Source organism: Cataglyphis hispanica, chromosome 1 (genome assembly GCF_021464435.1).
Source record: "Cataglyphis hispanica isolate Lineage 1 chromosome 1, ULB_Chis1_1.0, whole genome shotgun sequence".
Taxonomy (NCBI): domain Eukaryota; kingdom Metazoa; phylum Arthropoda; class Insecta; order Hymenoptera; family Formicidae; genus Cataglyphis; species Cataglyphis hispanica.
Genome location: NC_065954.1, coordinates 4,632,215 through 4,656,019, shown reverse-complemented (window position 1 = coordinate 4,656,019; position 23,805 = coordinate 4,632,215). Strand labels below are relative to the sequence as shown.

At 30.6% G+C, this 23,805-nt stretch overlaps 3 protein-coding genes and 1 long non-coding RNA gene across 10 annotated transcripts; 2 read left to right on the top strand and 2 right to left on the bottom strand.

Moving 5' to 3' along the window:
- Positions 1–2,630: 2,630 nt before the first annotated feature.
- Positions 2,631–19,291, bottom strand: LOC126859470 (uncharacterized). Its single transcript, XR_007688819.1, has 4 exons — positions 19,242–19,291; positions 18,250–18,334; positions 17,449–17,534; positions 2,631–2,767 (listed from the first exon to the last, which is right to left on the bottom strand). It is a non-coding gene; the product is annotated as an uncharacterized LOC126859470 (long non-coding RNA).
- On the bottom strand, positions 4,402–16,858 carry LOC126859431 (ornithine decarboxylase 2-like). 4 transcript variants are annotated; one of them, XM_050610725.1, is made up of 8 exons: positions 16,044–16,858; positions 15,745–15,821; positions 15,273–15,445; positions 14,849–15,149; positions 14,516–14,755; positions 14,185–14,393; positions 13,865–13,984; positions 4,402–4,540 (listed from the first exon to the last, which is right to left on the bottom strand). In XM_050610725.1, exons 1-7 carry the CDS (start codon positions 16,225–16,227, stop codon positions 13,885–13,887), a joined length of 1,284 nt encoding a protein of 427 aa, XP_050466682.1. In that variant the 5' UTR covers positions 16,228–16,858; the 3' UTR covers positions 4,402–4,540; positions 13,865–13,884. The 4 variants fall into 4 exon arrangements, with proteins under 4 accessions (XP_050466682.1, XP_050466672.1, XP_050466700.1 ...); XM_050610715.1 differs by lacking the exon at positions 4,402–4,540 and adding an exon at positions 13,016–13,154; XM_050610743.1 differs by lacking the exons at positions 4,402–4,540; positions 14,185–14,393 and having other exon boundaries at positions 14,584–14,755.
- On the top strand, positions 7,279–13,545 carry LOC126859383 (dipeptidase 1-like). 3 transcript variants are annotated; one of them, XM_050610668.1, is made up of 11 exons: positions 7,279–7,430; positions 9,711–9,864; positions 10,286–10,448; positions 10,740–11,023; positions 11,372–11,429; positions 11,893–12,069; positions 12,140–12,230; positions 12,604–12,679; positions 12,783–12,933; positions 13,049–13,164; positions 13,334–13,545. In XM_050610668.1, exons 2-11 carry the CDS (start codon positions 9,740–9,742, stop codon positions 13,461–13,463), a joined length of 1,371 nt encoding a protein of 456 aa, XP_050466625.1. In that variant the 5' UTR covers positions 7,279–7,430; positions 9,711–9,739; the 3' UTR covers positions 13,464–13,545. The 3 variants fall into 3 exon arrangements, with proteins under 3 accessions (XP_050466625.1, XP_050466609.1, XP_050466616.1); XM_050610652.1 differs by lacking the exon at positions 7,279–7,430 and adding an exon at positions 7,495–7,607; XM_050610659.1 differs by lacking the exon at positions 7,279–7,430 and adding an exon at positions 7,501–7,598.
- A 619-nt stretch (positions 19,292–19,910) lies between the features above and the next one.
- LOC126859368 (serine/threonine-protein phosphatase 2A 65 kDa regulatory subunit A alpha isoform) lies at positions 19,911–23,401 on the top strand. 2 transcript variants are annotated; one of them, XM_050610624.1, is made up of 10 exons: positions 19,911–20,222; positions 20,569–20,760; positions 20,873–21,092; positions 21,186–21,346; positions 21,427–21,582; positions 21,725–21,996; positions 22,077–22,271; positions 22,363–22,606; positions 22,697–22,940; positions 23,106–23,401. In XM_050610624.1, the coding sequence occupies exons 1-10, from the start codon at positions 20,139–20,141 to the stop codon at positions 23,108–23,110; spliced, it is 1,773 nt and encodes a 590-aa protein (XP_050466581.1). In that variant the 5' UTR covers positions 19,911–20,138; the 3' UTR covers positions 23,111–23,401. The 2 variants fall into 2 exon arrangements, with proteins under 2 accessions (XP_050466581.1, XP_050466571.1); XM_050610614.1 differs by having other exon boundaries at positions 23,101–23,401.
- Positions 23,402–23,805: the final 404 nt, after the last annotated feature.

Sequence of the window (23,805 nt, the reverse complement as noted above, 5' to 3'; positions counted from 1 at the left end):
GCATGAGAAAGGCTCTCGCGCGCCGTAAACCCGCTATCGCGTTTCGCTAGCCGCGATCGAGTAACCCTGAAAAATTTACAGATCGCTCGCCCTCGCGGATCGAAGCGTTCAAAGACTACGGAAAATTTACTGCGTCCTCCGACTATGAGGACGACAGCCATTTTCTCGTCGCGCACCTGCCGTCTCGCGCAGAGTTCGGCGATTTTGACGATTCAAAATTGAAGAATATCGGCTAATACAACTATAAAATATCATATATTTTATGGATCTAGATATATCATTGAGAAAGCAATATTACCTATGTTTTATTTACCGCATTTGATTGAAAAAATTTGTGTCATTCGTTACCAAAAATATAAAATATCTATATCTTTTCTAGAAAATACATTAGACTCCTATTATAGTTGTAATAATATAAATAAGTGCACGGATTATTGACAATTTATAGCAAATGCACAGAGAGGAATCACTCATATAAAAAATATAGGTCGACTGAACGCAATAAAATATAGATAAACTGTGAGTATTAGGTAAAAAAATCTGAAAGCATAAAGATGCCGAAATAGTAAGACACAAATTATGTATTATTATCTTCATATCTGGAAAAATTTCAGCAAGAAATTTGAATGCACATAAAAAGAAAAAAAAATACACGCGAGAAAAAAGTACAATCCTGAGTTAATAAAATTATAAAAAAATCTTACGAAAAATATTATTTTGTGCAGAACAATTCAAGAAAATTTCATTAAAATTTTAACAATTTACTAATTGTAAGATAAAACAATTAAAATCATAATTCCACTATTAAGAGACGTATGTATCTCGATTTTTAAAGCAATTATTGCGATTAATGTACTTATTAACAAATAAAATACAAATTAAAGTAGGAATTAAAATACTTCCCGAATTAAATTTTCAACGATAAACTGCGACGCTTTTCTTCCGCGCGCATCTTTCAGATGGAACAAACGGACGGAGAAGAGTCATTGTCACGACGCTCATCGACACTCGTCGTATACAATTGCCGGGAATACAATTCGTCGTATGCAGTCTCTAATTCAATATTGCATATTATGCGCCGAGAAAATAGGAAATAGACGCCAGTGAAAATAGCGCGCTTGAGCCTCGGGAACAAGAGTCGCGTATTTATTAAATTGAAGCTACGAAGCCGTGCTTGTTGTCGAGGCAACTCCTTCGTAGAGAAGTGCTACGTCTTCCATGAAAGTATTAACTGCGCGATGTCGGGTCTTCGCAAATACGACGCGGCGGAGTTTCCTTCGCTTCGCTTACCCGACGACAGAAACCTTTCCTGTAGCAACTTACGAGCCGGCTAGCTTTGTGAAATTCCCATTTTTTGAATCGAATTTCTATTTCATGACAAAAAACTTCTAACGTCTATATTTCCGTATTATTCAATTTATTCAAATTGATCCCTTACTATACGATCAGTATTCGAAAAATAAACGGGCTTTATTCTACTTTCCTGTCAAAGTTGTCTATAGAAGTTTTGCATGAGAAACGCTGAGCTACATTGAGGCAATGAGCTGCAACGAGTTGCATCGACGATGAGCATCGATGATACCGAAGAATTAATCGAATTATCGCATTAATCGAATCACGATGTTACGTTCCTACACCGTAACAGTGTAACTTCGTCGGGCCAACGTTGTTATTAACGTACATACTCTCAGTACGATCCAGTCCGTAACATAATTACCTCACATCGAGGACACTAACGGCGAAGACGCAGCAATAAACATCTAGCGAGATAAAAGGATAAGGATAAAAGAAACGGGCGAAGATAAATTTCGCGATAAAAGCACAAGCGAACTTGGCACGCCAAGTTTTAATGACGTTCTCGAGTAATATAAAATACTTTTATACTCATTATCAAGAGAGCAATATAGAAAACGTGAATTATCGAAGCGAGGAAACTTTCCTTGTCCCGGAAACTTTGATCGAACGCGCGGGCGACAGATAAGTTTTCGGAAATGAGAATTGCGTGCCATGCTTCTAAATCTCGCTTCAACAATCTGATCCCGATTTTCTATCTATAGATAGAAAAACGTCGGAGAAATATCGCACTTTTTAAATATCTCAGAATTCTGTATAACTTAAAACGAAAAACAAACTATTAAAAACTTATATTTTTTTCTATGTCAAATATAATAATCGCGCGAATCAAATATATTTTTACTTTATATTTTTATTTTATACATTCGCGATACTTTTTCTTATTGTGTTATTATTTTATAATTTTATTGTACCGTATCATATATATTTCGTTTTTCTGCTGCTCAATTAGTATTTGACATATCTCAGAATTAATAATAAAAATAATAATAAATCAAATTATTATTATTTCGTAAAAATATGTGTACCTTTGTTTGCAGTTCATCCTTATCAGGACCCAGAGATCGATCAGGTCTTGGCACCGATAGACTCCTATACTCCTCGATGGTGTACGGACGATATACCGGTTTCTTCAACTTGTCCGAGCTGTTATGTTCGCATTGCTCTCCTGAAAAGAAGATATTTGAAAGTATTCCTCGATGCGGTATCTCGCAGGATTGTGTAGCATGCGTTGAACGAGTAACGTGACCTTCGATAAAACGACGATAGAAGTTGAGCTCGCTACTGTCGTCCCTTGAGGTGCCTGGAAGGGATGAACAACCCTCGTCCAGACTGAGCTCCCTGGGCTGGCTGTCACCACAAATCGACAGGGTGGTATCCTCCAGAGACCGAATGCACGGACGCCTCGAGATGCCTGAAAACAAAATAAAGTATGCCGAACTTTAACTTTTCATATCAATAGCGAAACCCGCGAAATTGCCGAAATTAGCCGTCAGAATGTAATGGCAAACAAACAACGTCGCATGAGAACGGCTGTATGCATCAGACGTTCTGATTTCATTTCATTCAGTCTGATCCATTTGAGTTACATTTTCAGAAATATAATATTAAATTATAATTTTAATTTCAATTAGATAATTTTTTTCTAATCTAGTTTATTTTATTTTATTTGAATTAGGGATAAGAACATATAATTCATGTATATAATTAATTTTATTTTCTTAAAGAGAAAGAATATGTATCTCGTAAATGATTATTTATTATTTAATAACCCAAATTATTTAATAAATATTTTTATAATTATTTTAAATAATTATTTAATGTGACTTTTTTTGCATCTTAAACAATTTTATCTTTATAATTGAAGGACAGTCTATGTTAAAGAAATATAATCGGATAAAGCAATTCCAAATATTTTACAACGGACGAATACTTTAATATTCTTTCATAAAAATGTCACTACTCATAGTACAACTTTATTGTACTAATATGTAGAAACTGATAGCTATGCCTACATTGTATCGCAGTAGACTCTCTTTCGCGGCGAGCATGTCGTAAAATAAAATTTCATGCCTTACAACGATATGTTTAGATAAAGTTCAAACATATGATTTAATATTCCCAATTGTGTCGGCGTTAATCAAAATTCATGTATACGGCGGAGAGAAAGTTTCCAATAAAAATTAATATGAGGCTCGAGTGAGATATACAAGAAACTATTTCTTGAAAAGATAATCTTTGCATATTTGCATTTATACATACATCAATATCAATAATTTCTCTAAGCATAAAGATAATTCTGTTACAAAATTTACTTTATAAAAGATAGATCATCTTTTACAATGCATTTCTGAGATGATTTTAATCTTCATATTCATGAAAATACTCTTAAATTAGTACATTTGTCTCCACGCTTCTCATGCGGACTCAGAAAAGCTGTTACAGATGATACGAATTTTGTTGCCTCTCACTTTTGCAATTTAAAAATCTGGCCACTTTAGAAAAGAAAACGACAACGTCAAGTTATCCAGCGAGACTCATTCGCCGGATTGAGAATCTCCCCTCGTCCCTTCCACCCAGTCTCTCTCATGGCGCGAACACATCCCGCTTCTAATCACGAGAGAAAGTAAACGTCCTCGGGGAAAATTGCATCGTTTCGTGTCGTCCTTTTTTATCGGGACCGCCGACGGCGATGAGAAGGAGGTAGTGGAAACAAGGTTGGCGGCATATTTCGGCATTATTCCGCGTATTTCCGTAAAAAAGAAATCTCATCTGATTAGGGACTAACCAAATCTACGACGATAAAGCTCCGAATACGAGGTACAACCAGGCCTAGCCGGTTTTGGTCGACTCCACGGTGTGAATACGTTACCAAGTTTTTTGTCGATCTTTGCGTTACTCCCGCTGCTGCGCAGGTTACATTTTGACAAAGAATTTTGCGCCTTCGGGGAACATTGCTCCGTCGACGTATGACAACAACGACGATTCGCCTCACCTTCTTCTTTTTCACATTTCCCAACGACATCGTTCCCCTTTCTGATACGAAACTGCGATTCGTTCCACGTCGCGTTGCTCTCCTGTCGTCGTTGGACGAATCTTTTTCCGCTCGCAGTTATCGAATTTCTGCTGCCGGTTATTTTCGCGCACCTGTCTCCATGTACGGTCCCATTGGGCTCTGTCGTATTGTCTAAAGTATTGTCAGAACACGAGATTAGATATAATAGTATTTTCTATATGTCGAAACTGCGTTTACATAAAATAAGTCCGTATTTATTTAGCTAGTAAACACCTTTCCTAATATTTTATAGTCATGTAATATATGATGTGCATTCGTATAATTTTCTATTTGTTAGTATCCATTAATATCTACATTTACTTTACGTTATATGTACATTACTTGCATCCAAATATCGTCAATTTATGCTAGAACAATATATGTAGTATGGCCTGATATTTAACATTGATTTATCACTTAAAGTTTTTAACATTTTCTTCCGGAACATAATAAAATCACTTTTATCTTATTCATTTTTCTGCTAAGATCGATAAGTAGATTTTCTTGCCATTCGTGTTACATTCCTGCGCTCTGCCTTATTCCTCTAACTTTGCTCGTCGCTTTAATTATCCCGCGGAGTTTTACATTACCGCGAACGAGTCTCGACCAGAAATATTACGTTTTATATCATATAATTAGTACTGTCGTTAACGAGGCGATCGATCGCCTACAGTTCTGCGCTTGCTTCGGTGCTCTCAAACTACTGTCAAACTTTCGATCGACTTCCCCACGACCGCCGGTAAGTCAACGCTACTATGCGCCGATCATTAATTAATTAGCGCACGATATCCAGGAACTCGTTCGTTCATCCACAAGAGCCGCGGCTTCCCGGGTTACGAGAAATCGAATTGCATTACGCAGAGCATCGCTTCATCATTTTGTAGTGCCATTGTCTTTTTATTATTTCAAATATACGCATACATACGAATGCGCGCAATTATCTCCCGCTAATGAGAAGAAAAAAAGCATATTTCCAATACAATATAAAATTTTAATCCCAGAATATCACTTTTCGGAGATTTTAAAGAGATAAAGAGATTTTATTTCAATTAAAAATCTCACACTTTTTCTCTTTTATACATAAATCCTATTGCGCTTGTTGCTTTGTAAGTTATTTCTATTTTTAATTTACGGCAATTAATTTGACGTGCATAATCTTATAAAAACATCACAAGAACAAAACCGAAAGTTCTTTGTCAAAAATATGTTGATATACTATATTGTATTAAACAGCTATTTTTAAAATCCTTCTTTCGCGAACTCGAATCTGCAAAACTTATTTTACGTCTTTCATACCTTTTATTCCAGACGATGTCGTTAATATTGGATTTAAATGAAATGAAGTATCCTTGACAAATTTATCAGCGGATTTGATTGCTTCTAGGTTATTATCATTATAATTATCATTATTATTATTCATTAAAATACTCTTTTCCAATGAATCTTCCTCAATACTCTCCAAAGAATCTAAAGAATACTTCGACATTGCTGCAAAATTTTCATTTGGCACAAAAAGTTAAGAATAATAAACGCTGCACAACGTGTAACGATAATGATAATAATCTTTTATTTCTATTTTTCGTGTGGCAAACTTCGCACTTTTTTTTATCCGTGAAACTTAAAATGTACAATAAATCATGTGCAAAATATGTGGCAATTTTAGAAAAACTTCTCTACAGAGTAAATTGAAACGGCTATATCAAATCCTAATTTTCTTTAATTTAATTTAATTTTTTTATTAAGTTTGTAAACGATATTTATAGAATACTAAAAGAAAGATTATTTGCTCTACTGATTTTAATACTGTACATATACAATGTTTTAGTATGTACAATGTTTTAGTATTATACACATAAAACACAAAAGTATTAATATATTTAATAATTAAATATTTAATATATTTTTTTACATAATATGTAAGTTAAAGATTTATTTCAAAATATCGGTTATTAAGTAGCTTTCTTCTCAAATTTATATTAAAAATTCACGAAATTGTCTTCTAATATACATATTTTTTTTTTGCCTTTTTTTATACTTAATTTAAAAGCAAGTCTAAAAATTCATCATCCTCATATTTTATATTCTCTGTATTACAACAATCATAAATATTTTATTTAAGACGTGTTAAAAATCAGTTAATTATTTAATTTGTTAATTACAAATTTAAGCACATTATACAATAGAATCATATTTCCTTAAACAAAATATATTCACCACATAACGTCATCTTTTATAAATTATACACAGAAACTAATTATGAAAATATATATAATCGGTAACATAAATACTGTTAAAAATAATTAAATAGAAAAGTCAAAACTAGCTTTGCGTAAAACACATGTTCTATTAATTATCATTATTTATATTTCAGCTAATTTAGCAACTGTTGTCTATATACCAGCTGCTAATATAAAAGACCGTTGATATCTTATCACTTGTTGCTAACTTTAACATCTTCTCTCAAATCATTTTTTTTCTCTAATGTAGATATCTTTTGTCATATTTTTATTTAATATATTGAACAATTTAATATAATGCATAATCATATAAAATCATAATATAAATATCATATAAGAAATATCTTAAATAAATTATTGCGTTTTCAAATATCGCAAAAAAATATAAAACTTGTGTTTGCATGCGTTCTCACAAACTTGTAAAATCCAAATCTAATCTGAATTATTATAGTTTAAATGAATGATATAAATAAAACCTTTAATATAATAGCCGATTATACATTATGTAGAATGACTAGGAAGAAATGTCCAATTGCCAATGAATGGTAAATAAAAATAAACATTAAAAGAGTGCGATTACATCATCCGCGCGTAGGCACATTTCTTATATAACGTTTATTATAGAAAAAAAAAGTTCAATTAGTCTCGTTATCAAGTTATTTATAATGAATGCATACAGTAAGAAACAGAGAAATAAAGTTTTCGTCAAGAGCGCTTTGCCGCGGAAGCAATACCGCTACATAAGTCACAGACTTCGCTCTTAAGCGAGATATCAAGCACAGAAGGTACCTATTATACGCTAATGTATCACATAAAGCTCTACCATATACATATATGTATGTATATTAGAACTACATACTAAAGTGGCGTTTCAAAGCAATGTCGCAATATGGCTCAGTGTGTCGCTCGATCTTGGCATAGTCGGAGGAATGCTTCGTTACTGTTCGACATGGGTGAATCTAGTACTTATCGCATTGATTTATAAGAGCATAATACTCGATAGAATAGATATTTCGACAAATATTAAACAACAATTTTACACAATACGTTGCCAATAAAAATTTTGGACCGCATCTTTGTGTCGTCCAAAACTTAGCGTGTTATTGCAGATTATCGGTTATATTTCATTTTATGTGTAATATAAAATAATTAATTCTAATAAAAAAATATACTTTACTTGTTTATGTACTCTTTATATATATATATATATATATATATATATATATATATATATATATATATATATATATAAACTTTAAATTTAAATTTTATTTATTAAATAATAATATAATTGTTGTGTATTAAATATAAGTGTACATGTTCGTATGCGTATATGTATGTGATCGTTAAGCGCGATTATTCTTATCTCTTAACCAAATGAAAAAATACGGAAATGTCACGCGTAATGAAAACTTTTACAAAAATATGATTCGATATTTAATGCTATAAGCTGATGTTTATATATATACAATTTTTTATCTTACCAGTTTTCTATCAAATGAATTAATATATCAAAAAATTCGTTTAACTTGTGCGATTAAATTCTTGTGTGATTAAAGCAAAAAAACCTAATTATTCGTTTGGAATAAATTATACTTAATTAACAGCATTTGCTACGGTTTATAATTAATAATAACAATTAATAATCTAATTATGATAAAAGTTTCAAAATGGTATATAAATTGGTATAAATTCTTAGCACGCATCAATTCGTGCTTTTAGCCGGACGATGTTATAAATATAACATTCAGTTTTTACGTGATATTAGTCAATTTTTTTCTGATGTAAGTATAATGATTTCATCATAATTACGATACATATATCGTACTAAAGATTCAATTTTTTGCAATTTTGAATTCATTGATTTATTAATAATATTATTGTGATAAAAATCTATAAATATAATGTTTTGAGATAGTAATTTAAAGAGTCATCTGAATCATCTCAGAAAGATTCATTCATTTTCATTAGATAAGAAAGAAAACGACAATGTTAAAATATTTTAACAATAATCGTTAAATGACATATTGATATCGAGACAAGCAAATATCACGATTTTAATCTCCGCATTTTTTTGGAGCTTATCGAGGATTATGGCACAGATACTTGATTAATAATTAAAAATGCAGTTATCAAATTTTTTATGGTAGATATGTCTATTACACAATATATAAATACTGCTTATAATTTTGTCTTGATATCTCTTTTTGATTGTCTATCGACGCATAGTAAGTGATTTTTTTCTTGCTTGATTTATTCTATTCTTGATTATTCTTGATTCACTCTACACATTTTATATATATAAACTTTGTCAAATTTACAAGCTATAGTAGTAAATAATGTAATTAGTAAAAAATTAATCAAATGAGATACACTGAAAAACTCTATTTAATATTCTGCTAAAATTTTATTACCGAATTTGTTATAAATAATTTTTATTGTACGTTTGGAATTCATCACTTTTCTCCTTTTATATATACATATATATATATACATATATATATATATATATATATATATATATATAATACAATGTAAAAAATATATGGCAATCTATATATGAAAATAAAACTAAAGTACATTTTTGCATACATTTTATCCAGATTTATTCCAATTCGCATATTATATCAGCAATTGTAAAACATTAAACATTATTAAGAGAGTTTGAAACGATTATTACCTCAATATACATATTATATGCCGATGTATCATCGGTAACGTATTATCAATAACTAATATTTAATTGACTTTATTTTATATATATTGTGTCTTTTTCTTTTTCTAATATATATTTATATTAGAACAATATATATATATATATATATATATATATATATATATATATAATCAATATAGAAAATCAATGAAATCAATGTAATATGGTATGCTATAATTTCCATGGAAGGTATATATCTTTTTGTGATGCAAAATCGCGACACACGCTTGAAGAAGGCAACTGTTTAATTTACAAAAGCCTTATTTTGTTTTATTAAAAATTATTATTTTATAAATAGCTTTGTTCTCTCTGTAAAAATTTTAACTTTGTTACTTTTCGTCTTTTTCAGACATCATTTTTCGATACTGTACGGGAAAAATGTTATACATTAATGTCGCCGTTTGCCTGTCAATTCTCCTGTTTGTGATCGGATTATCCGTGGGATTTAGCGTGAATACCTTTAAAGGTCGAGATGCTCTCGATTCAGCGCCTCTTATTGATGGGTAATTCAATCGTGTAATTAGGAAGTGTGCATATAAGAAAACGAATAAATTCGACCTATTTTTATTTCATCGATATCATTTAAAGATAATCGATATCAGGTTTAAGGATTTAATTGCTGATAAATAATCTCTAAACTGATTATGAGTAACATTAATCAATTAGATTAAAGATATGCAAATTAAATTTTATCAGATCTTTTGTGCTAATATTTTCTTACATATTTACAAATTTTACCATTTTATTTTATATATTGTTACAATAAACATCGTGTTATTAACTAAAAATAATCACGATTTCTTATAAAATATGAATCAAACAAACGATCAATAAGGTCAATTTTATTTCGCATTCTTATCGCATCTGCATCCTATCTTTTCCCATTTGATTGATTAAATACATCTCCAACAATTATATTCGTAGCCATAACGATTTACCGTACAATTTCTATCAAATCTTGAGCAACAACTTGTCAGCTTTCCATTTCGAAAAAGATCTAAGGAATGACAGTGTCTGGGGCAGTAACGCTTGTTCCTCATGTTTCACTGATTTGCCTCGCTTAAATGCAGGAAAAGTGGGTGGACAAGTAAGTCATGACAACTTGCATATAAGATCACACAAAAGATTAATTATTATTAGAAATTACGCAGCCAATTTATTTTACAATTAATAGATCAGCTATTTCATCTTGAACGCATTGCCAAATTCTACAAGAAATTATTTGTCCCATTATTATTTTATCTCTCTTACGTCTCTGTCTGTTATTTTACTTTTCACTGCATGCCATGAAAAGATTGTTATCTCTTTAAAAACTTCACGAGGCTTTCTGCAGAAAAGCTTATCTTATTTATTTCTTACGCGATAACGTAATTTTCAGTTCTGGGTGGCATATACACTGTGTGAATCGCAATACAAGGATTCTGTACAATTAACATTGCGGCAGATCGATGTGATCAGGCGATTTATTCAGCGATATCCGGCCAACTTGCAACTAGTCACAGAGGCGAAAGATATTGAGACCACATGGAGGAATGGCAAAATAGCATCTATGATAGCCGTTGAGGGCGGTCACTCGCTAGATTCGAGTTTAGCCATCTTGAGACTCTACTATGATCTCGGTGTTCGTTACGTTACCCTGACACACACCTGCAATACACCGTGGTACGTCACCGTAAGCGCTATAAACCCAATTCAATGGAATCTTTCGCTCGCTTATCGCAATTAAAACGCTGTTCATCTATATTAAGCACAAAATTCCCGTATTCAAGATAAAAACTGCAAGATGCGATATTAAATTTCAGTCACGTTGTATGAATTTTACAAGTTCTTATCTTTCTTGATAATTATCTCTCGATAACACAAATTTTGATATTATTTATAAGTATAATAATTTTGTTTAGCTTCCTGAATTAGAGAAACACATAAAAACGTCTTATCTTATATCTTCAAATATAATGAGAGAATTGATGATGAATTTTGTTTTTACATTTATAATTTTTATTTCTACAGGGCTGATGCATCGATCGTGGATGCCGGATATGTATACAATCTAACAGAATTTGGACAAGTATGTGAAAGAATTATCAAAATTATTGTTATCTTTTTAATATAATGTTTTGATTATTATTTTGTATGTCTGATACGATGGAAAAACCCAAATCGTTTCAAGCATTTGGTATATCTTTAATTATGACTGATTTATCACTAATACGGGATGGATCCTACAATAGTTAAGAGGCACAAATTGTTGAAATTGATATGCTATATCAAAACTTGATCAACGCGTAATAATTAATTAAATTTAAAAAACTAAAATATTAATTGCCTTTTTACATAACTATAATACGCATCAAAAAATAGTCTTCAAATACAATATTAATTATTAATTGTATATTATATGAAAAATGATTTAGCGATCGTTTTAAACTAGTTTAATACGATCATCAATTTTTAGTTTTAAATAAAAATTAAAAACTCCAAACACTACCAATTTCTCTTAAAAAAATAATGGTATATTTTACAAATTATAGACAGTGGTTTACGAGATGAATCGAATTGGAATGTTGGTCGACCTGTCTCATGTCTCTCACAATGTTATGAGAGAAGTGCTCGCAATAACAAAAGCTCCCGTCATATTCTCGCATTCGTCCGCTTTCAGTGTTTGCAGACATTACAGGAATGTTCCTGATGATGTCCTGCACTTAGTTGTAAGTATATATAAATTTTTTTTTTTTTAAGATATATAAAAGTTTCAAAAAAACTCTTTTTTTCTTTCAGAAAAAAAACAATGGTATCGTTATGGTGAATTTCTATAGCGATTTTGTAAACTGTAATTCTTCCAGAAAGGCAACGCTGCAGGATGTCGTAGGTAATGTGTTCAATTATATTACACAATATGTGATTTAGTACTATAATCTTAAAATTTAAAAAGTAAAAGTTTAAGTTTAAAAAGATCTTATAAACTTTACAATCTCAAAAGTTAAAGATAATAGCACTTATAAAATAATATATAAAAAAAATTTTCTTTCCCTTATCTCCCGCTCTCTCTCTCTCTCTCTTTCTTTCTCCACAAAAATCTTATTTCTATTGTATAATTTTTTTTAAATTTTTATCCTAACAATCTGACAATAATGTATCCAATATATATATCCTCAATTAATTCTTGTACATGTCAATTAATTCTTGTACACGAATTTTTATCTTCTATTGAGTCGATCAAATATATATATTACTCTTTTTAGATCATATAAATCACATTCGAAATCTTATCGGAGTGGACCATGTTGGTATCGGCGGAGATTATGATGGTGTATCGTCGTAAGTAATTATTTTAATACTAATAACACGAATGTTAATTAATTATAATGATATTAATTATTATATTAAGTGTGAGTAAAATATGTTTAATAAAATTGATTAGAATGCCGATAGGCTTGGAAGATGTCTCGAAGTATCCCGACCTGTTTGATCGTTTATATGAGAATCGAGAAGGAGAACCAACATGGACCAGAGAAGATTTAGAAAAACTGGCTGGGAGAAATTTCATTCGCGTTTTCCAAGCAGTAGAAGCGGTAAATACAAAAATTACAAACAATATATAATGCATTCACAAGTAATAAGAATATAACATCTTTTATCTCATTTGTTTTTTAATTTGCTTTTGTTTTATTAATGTTTTTTGAAAAGATACGAGACTCTTTATCATCCGAAGCACCTCGAGAAGATGTTATAACGGGAAACGAATTATACATTGCGCAAAAAAGAGAAGGACTTAATCCAGGCGCATGTCAAACTGCAAAGGAGTAAATATTATTTTATGAGAAATATAATATATATAAATTATATAATAATATTATATATTTATAATTATATAATAATATATATTAATTTAATTTATCGCGCACAAAGAAGTAGTTTTCCTAATATTTAATTTCCTAACATTTCTTAAATATTCTTTTTCTTTCATGTTAGATGGAATAATGTAAATGCAACATCAGATGTAGAAGAAAAGACTTCAGAATTGAATGTATCAAGAATAGGAAGAAAACTATTAGGAATGAAACATCAATATTCAATGTTGACTGAAGTGGAAGGTTGTTAAAGTAAATATATGTGAAAGCATGTTAAAATATGTGATATTTCATTAAGACATAAATAATATTAAAAAGCAAAATATAAAAATATTATGACAATATTATTTATTTTATTTCTATTTATATTATTCAACTCTCTAGAGATAAAATATATTTCAAAATGCTTTTCTCAGATAGAACATAAAAGTAAGGTATCATTTTAGAAAAAGAAAATCTAAAAAAATATTAGTTTTGTATTTTTTGTAATTCTTACTAAATTACAAAAATTATTATTATTATTAGTATTATTTATTATAATATATTTATAATATTGAAAAAAGATTAGATAATTACTATATACAAAATATTTTAAAAAATTTATTTTAATCAACAATAAACAAAAATTTATATTATTTTAATTTTCTTTTACTTATTGATTCAGAGTTACTATCAGTGACTTTCAATATAACCCTTTCTTTCTACTGACTCGGACCATTCTATGAATTTCACAGATCTTTGCATCAATTCGATCTCCGCCATTAAATTTTTCCTGAAAATTTAACTATTTTATTAAATTATAAAATAAAATTAGACTGAATTGTACGGCTATATTAATACGAGGTATTTTAGAGATAACTCATAAATTTAAAAATATCTCATTCAAAGTATGATCATTATATATATTGTGTATATTAACTATAAAATAATATCCATAAGACATTTGAAAAATATTAATCAATTTACACTAACCATTGACTTTTTCTAATAATCGGTATAACAGATGGGATTGGAAATCCATTGAACGTTGTGCATAAAGATAGAGAATAAGCACCCATATCTTCCCAGATTAACCAATTACCAAGACGAAGTTCCGGCAATAATACATTTTGAACAATAACATCGTACGAATCGCAAGTCGGTCCCCATAAAGTCGAAAGAAATTTTTCTTTACTCATCGGCTAAATCGCGATAATAAATTAATTATATTATTTTACATATCCACATATAAAAAATATATATAAATACACATATATAAAATATACATATAAATATAATATAACCAGAAAAAAAATTTAATTACTTCAAAGAGAATTCGCGGAACTCTGGATTTCAAACCCATCAATTCTTCGATGAACGAACTATACGTACCGATGTTAACATAATACATTCTCATAAGTTTACCGTTTTTATAAGAGAGTCTTTTAGAATGTAAGTACGTGGCTAGAGTAAACGCCGAAGTAACGTAGTATCTTCCAGGTTCACTAACAATTCTTATGCTAGGATCAAGATCTTGAATTGCATCATTAATCAGATTGGCGAGCTAAAAAGTTTCGAAAAATTGATCAAAGATTTTATTATGTAAATTGTAAAATGAATAAAAAAACTCATAAAAAAGCATACAAAAAGAGCATACTTTGTCAATATTTGTTCCTTTTTCACCAGGGAAACCACCACCGATATCAATCAATTGTACATCTTTGCAGCCCATAGTTTTAGCGATTTTGATTAATCGTCTGCACGTATCGATACCCCTGCTAAATGCGTTTAACTCTCCGCATGGGCTACCGACGTGAAAACTAAAGCCGTGTAAAGACAGACCGAGATCTATCGTGAGTCGTATCAATCGCACAGCTTCCTTGTCTGATTCGCAACCGAATTTCAATCCGAGATTGCATGTTGTATTATTTGCGTCGCATTGTATGCGTATGATTATTCTGTCGGATTATTACGAAAAATTACTATATCGTACAGAAACATCAACGTAAATGAAACATATGCGATGTTATCGTAGCTACAATAATGAATATCATAATAGTGATCTTTTATAATACACTCACTTTGCCTCGGGATAAAAATCTTTAATCTTTAAAAGCTCTAATTCGCTGTCGACCGTCATTTGGTTAATGTCCATTTTCTTGGCATATTTGATATGAGATGGACATTTGTACGGATTAGCAAATATAATACGATTAGCTTGTACATTGTATTGCATTACTTGCCTGATTTCTTGCTGTTATGATATATTATAGATATGTTAAAAATAAGCTAGCTTATAAAAAAGTAAGTTTGCTTATAATTTGCAAAATTAATAAATATCATGTAAATATTATCAAAATAAACCAATAATTTAATGTAAATAAAAAATTACAAAAATATTATTTAAAGAAAAATATTTGATTGAAAAAATAATAATTAATATACTTAATTTAAAATAAAATAAAATATCTTCTTAATTAGAAAGAATAATAAAGATTTTTTCAAATTTGACAAAAAGAATATATAATCGCAGTAAAAGTCGTAATAATTTACCTCGGACGCACAATCAAAACCAGCATTTAAAGCTGCTAATATTTTTATTACTGTTGGATCAGGATTGCATTTAACCGCTAAAATCAATTAAGAGATTTTTTGATATAAATTTAAATAATAAAAAAATTCAAAAACCTAAATTTATTGAGCCGATTTATCGAGTCGAATTGCTGCACCATTTGCAACGATGCTCGATTTGAGATTCGTCTAAAAATTCCGTTCGAGATTCGCGTCAATGAAGATCCTCCTCTATACCAAAGAAGAATATAATATATAATATACATTACAAATGAACATACCATAGTGTGGAACAACTCTTGGAATCTTGGTAATCCATTCGCGATGTTTGATAATGATATCACCTATATCTACGATATAAAAACCGTTTTCTTGATTTTCCGTATCGATTATAGTTTTGATAATGTCCATATTGTCAACCGCATCGTCGAAAACTCTAATCTCATTGAAATTGTTCGCAGACATGTCTCAGATAGTATTGATTCGAGTGTAATGAAGTCTCTGCCCGTAATATAACTGTATCTTAAGTGAGAGCGAAAGTTATAGCGAGCGTGCGAGCGAGCGTGCTCCAAAAGAGACAAGCGCGAAATGAGACGGCCGACGGACAACGACACCCGCGAGTATCGAGACGCGCTCGATTCTAAGATGAATAGAATCTTAACACTTTGCTATATTAATCATACGCGAGATACGATTATAATTCGCACGCGGCGAATAAACAGCGTCTGTCTCGGAGTTGCTCCGGTAGTCACACAACAGCACTGAAATATGTCTATTTCACTAAACGAGACCGACTCTTTATCTCACTCGAGTAGCGTACACGCGTCAAAGTACTCTGAGCGGAATGCGCCGTGCTCGGTTGGCGGCTTACCTTTATACTGTCATCGCCTTCTCGAAGGATCCAGAAGGTCCCCGAAATTTAGTCATTTCCGCCGACAGTTTTTAGGTGACTTGTTTGTCACAATTTTACCTTAGATCCTTCGAGAAGGGCGACGATGTTTGTTGTTGCCGCGCGTTTTCGCTCGGTCGCAGAAAACGCTACCTCGCATCGCGCGCGCGGCGATGACGCGGTCGCGCGACAACAAAAATGCGAAGTTCGAGATCGTTGCAATCTCGAACATTAAGAAAAAAAAATTAACTTAACTACTTATAAGCAGTCCGAGATATTCTGGTAAGCATTGCGTTGAATATGATTGCACTCATTTTCACGTTTGCTCAGCGATAAGATTCTTTGAAATTGCAAATGTTTATTGATAGAATCTTTACATATCTTTATATATGATAATACAAATTATAAAAGAGATTCGCATCATTTTGCTCACTGATCTATTATTATCATCGATAGGATAACAATACCATTCAATAAATAAACAAAACTATTCCTATACAAAAATATGCCATTACGTGTACAAATATAGAAAGAAATTTTACTAAAGTAAGATTTATATTTCTAATATTTACAAAAGCGCGCGAAAGAGGCTTGATTTTGAAAAGAAAAAGTATCGTTGATACTTTTATCTTCGGCGCTAACTAGCAAGCCATTCTCTCATATATATATTTGGTAGTTATAATTAATTTGAAAGAAAAATTAGAACCTTTCAAAATTTTCATTTAAAATGCATTCTAATCATATGAAAAAATACAGAGAAATACTAATAAAAAATACTGCAAATAGTGAAAACTCACTCAGGATTATTCTGCCAGTGCCTGTGGGAAGTGGGAGGGGTCACTCTCAAAGTTCCTTTTTCTCTCGGATATTCAGCTACGTTGATCTGTAATATACAAATTAAATTTTAAAAAATTGTAGCAACGCCCAAAATAATTAATATTTTTAAAAAATATTATTGTATGCATTAAATTTTATATTTGATACGTACAACAATAAACAGCAATATAATTAAATAATTTTTTTTTTTTTAAACTCGTTTCGCGATGTTCGATGGTATCAACGGAAAAATTATGAAAGTTTTGAATATTCAAGTCATTATAAATTTCATTATATTATAATCAAAATTTGCCATAGTTAAGATTTCATTAAGAATCAATATATTATTGTGAGTAAATATCTAACTATAGATTAGATCTTTAATATGTTTAACAGTTTTTCTTTTTATGGCGTTGAAAATTTCATTCTGTAAAATTGTAATTTATAAAATGTAATTTTTATAACTTTTTAATAACTGCAATTCAATTTCCAAATTATCATAAGTATGTAATCAAAAAAATGTTTCCGAAATGGAACGTTAATTTTATAATGATCAGTAAGATTATAGTAATTGACAAAAAATTACATTAAATTCGTTTGGTTTGATTTTAATATTTGTCTATTTAATAATTTTTCAAAATTCATTATCTCATAATTAAAATAACAAATAGTTCAAACTCACCCTATTTAATATTTCAAAAAATAATTATTTTGCGTATTAAAAATTTTCTCTTATTAAATTTTGTTTACAAATAATAATAAATAAATAATAAATTATTTACCTCATGATTACTATGCCGTTACTTGATGCCGCCATGGGTCCTCCTTTACTCTCATATTTCACCGTTGTTGCTCCTTCATGTGGCACTTAGGAGTAAAAACAATTAATTTTACAATTGAGCATGCAAAAACAATTAATTACAATTACGCGCACCCTAATCATATCCAAATATAGTTAACGAGCACGAAGCATTTTGCACAGTACTTCCGACTTTAATACCGAGCGACGCGCACTTGATTATGGCGAGAAAATAACGCGGGAAAAGTACGCGAAGCTCGCGGCATCTCACAAACGCTCGCGATGTCCCTAGGGACTAACTTCACATACATGTGCATATAATAAAGATTTTAACAAATTATCGAGGCTCATACATACGCTGTATATACGCAGTTAAAAATTTTTAAAATATGATTTTAATAGATGGCAATTATTGTAAATATATATATCATGAGACAATGATTGATAAATTCCCATTTGCGTCAATATCACTACAAGTCAATGAAGCGTAATATTTTCTTCGACAAATAATCATCATTACGATACGTTTAATCGAACTAACATAAATAATCGCGCAGGTTGATACTTATTAATTAAAATATAACTTGTACATCACGATAATATTTTTGCGATTGCGTCTCGAAAACTAATGCGACACCGCGCCGCACCGTTGACTTTATAAGATACTCTGCAATTAATTTCTAAGCAAAATTTTTAAACAAACTTTCGATAAAAATGACATTAAACGTAGTATAAACACGATTATAAATATACAAATGTAAACCAGTCTTTAAATGTATAAATACTCGAAAAACGGATAGAATAAAAATATCTATAATGGCCGATTATCCAAAAAATTTGCTCGATTATTTTATTCTTAAAATTCTAATCTAATATGCCATAAAATTGTTAAATATTTTCTCAGTTTATTCAACAAAACTATACTATTGTAAATAATCGTATCTATTTGGCTCGATTATCTTTTTATCGGCTTACCTACGCGGATGTTATCGAAGCCCGCAATCTCTACGTCTATACGATGCGTCGTTTCCGCGCTGAAAGAGAAAAAAGAAATCACTACATACCAGACGTAGCATCTTGAAGTAATCGGCATGAAAAGCGCTAGGAAAATTTTTCATATCGGCCAATCAAGTCGAGAGATCGCGCGAAATCTACCGAAAACCGCCGAGCAATTCCGAACAATTTAGCGCAAGAATTCAAAATCATTTGAAGTCATTATATGCAAATGGACATAATATGAGATATCAAAAATATAATTTTTTTCCCTTGAAAATTACATGGAAATGGGTATTCGACAAGATAATACGCATTTGAATTTTAGCGAGATCTCCAACTATCTCTTCTGTAATATAAAAATTATCCTTTTTAACATGTATAAGAGGAATTATATTTTTCTCCATCTAAACAATTTAAATCTAAAGACGAGCAATCAGTAATATTAATTGACATTTATAGGCGAGGCGCTATATAAAAAGATTTTTTGAAAGAAAATCACACGTATATGCAATTGTACGTAATAATAAGCACATAGAGTCCTATATTATAATACAGGACTCTATAAACACAAACATAATTCGCGCTTTCGTGAACGCAAAAAGTTGCCATTACGCCATCTATCAGCGAATTGGTTCATTATTATTGTCAGTACGTATCAGTGATTCATGGAGTCGCGTGGAGTGTGAGATATATTTTGAGTGAACTTCTACGTTGCTAAAAAAATTCACATTATGCTGTAATTATACGTGCCATCCTGAGAACAGTATCCGAGCTCGAGCTTCAAAAACGCAAATATCGGCGTCGACGCGTCAACGCTACACGAGAAAGCCTTACAAACGTGCGGCGCACCAAATTGCCAGTGTGTCCGGTAGCAAAATGGCAGCGAGTGACTCTACCACGGACGACAGCCTTTACCCGATTGCGGTTCTGATCGACGAGCTAAAAAACGAGGACGTTCAGGTAATTGCTGCTTACGATGATTTTGAAGAACGAATTTTCTATTTCCCTCTCTTCTTCCGAAATGCTCGTTTTTCCATCATCTGATCGTTAGACAAAGCATTGCTAACATAGCGATACTAGCGGAAAGGCTAGTAATATCCTTTATCGAGTTTATATACGATATACATTTAATGATCTCAAAGATAATATCTATAATAGTCTATAGAATTAAAAACGCGTTAGTGTAATTGTTTAAAAAAGAAAAAATTGATTAAAATTTTTAGACATTTAGAATGTGAAACAATAATTTCTATTGCTATTTCTACATACGTTAATATACATTATAAGCATGTTATTTTTTTTACAGCTACGCCTCAATTCTATCAAGAAGCTATCAACAATTGCACTTGCATTAGGTATTGAACGAACACGGAGTGAGCTAATACCATTTTTAACAGAGACTATTTATGATGAAGATGAAGTCCTTCTTGCATTGGCTGAGCAACTCGGCACATTTACTCCTCTTGTTGGTGGACCAGAATATGTGCATTGTTTATTGGTAATAGCAATAGATTTTTTTTAATAGTGTTTAACATAAGTCCCAGATTTATATCAGTAATCTGTCTTATCTGTTCTATCAAAGAAATATAAATTATAAATTTCTAATGTAGCCACCATTAGAATCTCTGGCCACTGTCGAAGAAACTGTGGTTCGTGATAAAGCGGTGGAATCTTTAAGAAATATTGCAAGCCAACATAGTCCTGCAGATTTGGAAGAACATTTTGTTCCTTTGGTACAGCGCTTAGCTTCAGGAGACTGGTTTACGTCAAGAACATCAGCATGTGGATTATTCAGTGTTTGCTATCCAAGAGTGAGTCCAGCCATCAAAGGTAATTGTACAATAATTTTATTTTTTTTTTGCAAATCCATGTTTTTTAATACAGAATAAATATAATAACATTTTGAAAACTTGAATGTTACAGCGGAATTGCGAAATCACTTTCGCAGCTTGTGCCAGGATGATACACCCATGGCACGACGATCAGCTGCTTCTAAATTAGGTGAATTTGCAAAAGTTGTGGAAATTGAATATCTTAAATCAGATTTAATTCCTATGTTTGTTATCCTCGCTCAGGATGAACAAGTAAGTTTATTAAATCTATGAAATTTCACAATTCTATTTTTTCTATGTTGATTATCACATATGCACTAATAATTTTACAGGATTCAGTTCGTCTTTTGGCTGTTGAAGCTTGTGTTAGTATTGCAGCATTGTTACAACAAGAAGATGTTGAACAGTTGGTTATGCCTACACTTCGGCAGTGTGCTAGTGATCAATCATGGCGCGTTCGTTATATGGTAGCAGATAAATTTACAGATGTATGTATTGCTATTTAAAACTTAAATTTTCTTCTAAAACTATTTTTTGGAGAATATAAAAATGTTGTAATTTACGTAAAAAAATTTATATAATATTTTCTATGAATATACTATCTATAAACTTTTTTCTTTTCTTTTGTAGCTTCAAAAGGCTGTTGGTCCAGAAATAACAAAAACAGATCTTGTACCAGCATTTCAAGTATTACTAAAAGATATTGAAGCAGAGGTGCGGGCTGCAGCTGCTGATAAAGTTCGCGATTTCTGCCAGAATCTTGATCAATTTAATCAAGAGTCCATAATAATGACAAGTATATTACCCATAGTTAAAGAACTAGTGGCAGATCCAAACCAACATGTAAAGTCAGCTTTAGCAAGCGTGATCATGGGATTGAGTCCCATACTTGGAAAACATAAGTATAAATAAAATAAATAATTTTGATACATTATTGCAAGATATAATAATTGATTGATAATAACGTTTAATATTTTTGCAGCACAATTGAACATCTATTACCTTTATTCTTATCCCAACTTAGAGATGAATGTCCAGAGGTGCGACTCAATATTATTAGCAATCTGGAATGCGTTAACGAAGTTATTGGCATACAACAACTTTCACAATCCCTGTTACCTGCCATTGTAGAATTAGCCGAGGATTCTAAATGGCGTGTGCGACTAGCTATAATCGAGTAATTATATATGTTAATTTATCTACTTTATCTATTGGAATCAAAAGAAAAGAATAAGATAGCAATAAACTTTACTGATTTAACATTTTAGGTATATGCCATTGTTAGCTGGACAGCTTGGAGTAGAATTTTTTGACGAGAAATTAAATTCTTTATGTATGACTTGGTTGGTGGACCATGTTTATGCAATTCGAGAAGCAGCTACTTTAAATCTGAAAAAATTGGTAGAGAAGTTTGGTCCCGAATGGGCACAGAATACAGTGATACCCAAAGTCTTAGCTATGTCTAGGGATCAGAACTATCTTCACAGAATGACATGCTTGTTCTGCATTAATGTAAGTTTATTGTGCTATTCGACTTTGAAACGGAGTTTGTAAAAGTAACATGTATTCAAAAATGAAAAAATCGATTTATTTTTATAATAGGTTCTAGCTGAAGTGTGTGGTCCAGAGATAACAACAAAAGTAATGCTTCCAACGGTATTAGCAATGGCTACTGATAACGTTGCAAATGTAAGATTTAATGTTGCTAAAACTTTCCAACGAATTGGACCTTTTCTCGAACCTTCAGCAGTCCAGACTCAAGTAAAACCTATCCTCGATAAATTAAACACTGATAGTGATGTGGATGTGAAATACTTTGCTTCAGAAGCAATTGCTGGCATTGCAGGTAAAAATATATTGCTATATCTTGTTAAAATTTAATGAATGAATAATTAATATATCTAGTGTGTATATTGCATGTTTATTTTTATAGACTAAATCATAACTAAATCATTTATTATTTTCTGTCCTAATCATATTTAATTTTAATTATGATAATGTTTCAGCGTAGGTTGAACAACATAGAATGCATTTATCATGTATCCACAACATATTCAACTTAAAAATTTGAGATAAAAGTAACATCCCACAATACTTCACTATACATGATAATAGGTAATATTAATGCACAGTCACTGAGCAGACTTTGACGCGATACAAAGGCATATAAATTCTAATTAGTAGATTATATTAAATAAATCATATAAATCATATTTTTCTTAAGTTATGTTGTATTTGTATATCTATTATTACATTAATGAGTACAATATACAATTTAATTTGTAACATGTATTTCTCATACATACTTGAGTGTTTTAAAAAATAATATAACACAATAATAAAAAAACATCTCTCCGAATCATTCCTACAATAAAATACCTAATCATAAATTGCACTTCTGCTTTTGCTAATCTTAGAAAACGTTTAGTAATTTTAGTTTTTAAAACTATTATATATATATGTACATATATATATATATATATATATATATATATATATATATATATATATATATATTAAGAAGAGACAAAAGAGATAGAGAAAATGAGTTTTTGTTACAATTTATTTTATTATATAATCATTAATATAGATATCTTATATTATACATTATTATCACAGCTTATTACTATTATTGTGTTTAATAAATTTCTGATACATATATTTATTAAATTTAATAATTGTGAATGTAAGATACACCGGTATTATGAGGA

Coding starts and splice junctions, on each gene's coding strand:
- LOC126859431 (XM_050610725.1), bottom strand. CDS start 16,227: ATGTCTGCGAACAATTTCAATGAGATTAGAGTTTTCGACGATGCGGTT. Junction 15,822..16,043: donor AAGAGTTGTTCCACACTATG/GTATGTTCATTT, acceptor AATTGATTTTAG/CGGTTAAATGCAATCCTGAT. Junction 15,150..15,272: donor GATTTTTATCCCGAGGCAAA/GTGAGTGTATTA, acceptor ATAATCCGACAG/AATAATCATACGCATACAAT.
- LOC126859368 (XM_050610624.1), top strand. CDS start 20,139: ATGGCAGCGAGTGACTCTACCACGGACGACAGCCTTTACCCGATTGCG. Junction 21,093..21,185: donor AGTGAGTCCAGCCATCAAAG/GTAATTGTACAA, acceptor TGAATGTTACAG/CGGAATTGCGAAATCACTTT. Junction 21,997..22,076: donor CCCATACTTGGAAAACATAA/GTATAAATAAAA, acceptor ATATTTTTGCAG/CACAATTGAACATCTATTAC.
- LOC126859383 (XM_050610652.1), top strand. CDS start 7,535: ATGGCTCAGTGTGTCGCTCGATCTTGGCATAGTCGGAGGAATGCTTCG. Junction 10,449..10,739: donor CAGGAAAAGTGGGTGGACAA/GTAAGTCATGAC, acceptor CGTAATTTTCAG/TTCTGGGTGGCATATACACT. Junction 13,165..13,333: donor GCATGTCAAACTGCAAAGGA/GTAAATATTATT, acceptor CTTTCATGTTAG/ATGGAATAATGTAAATGCAA.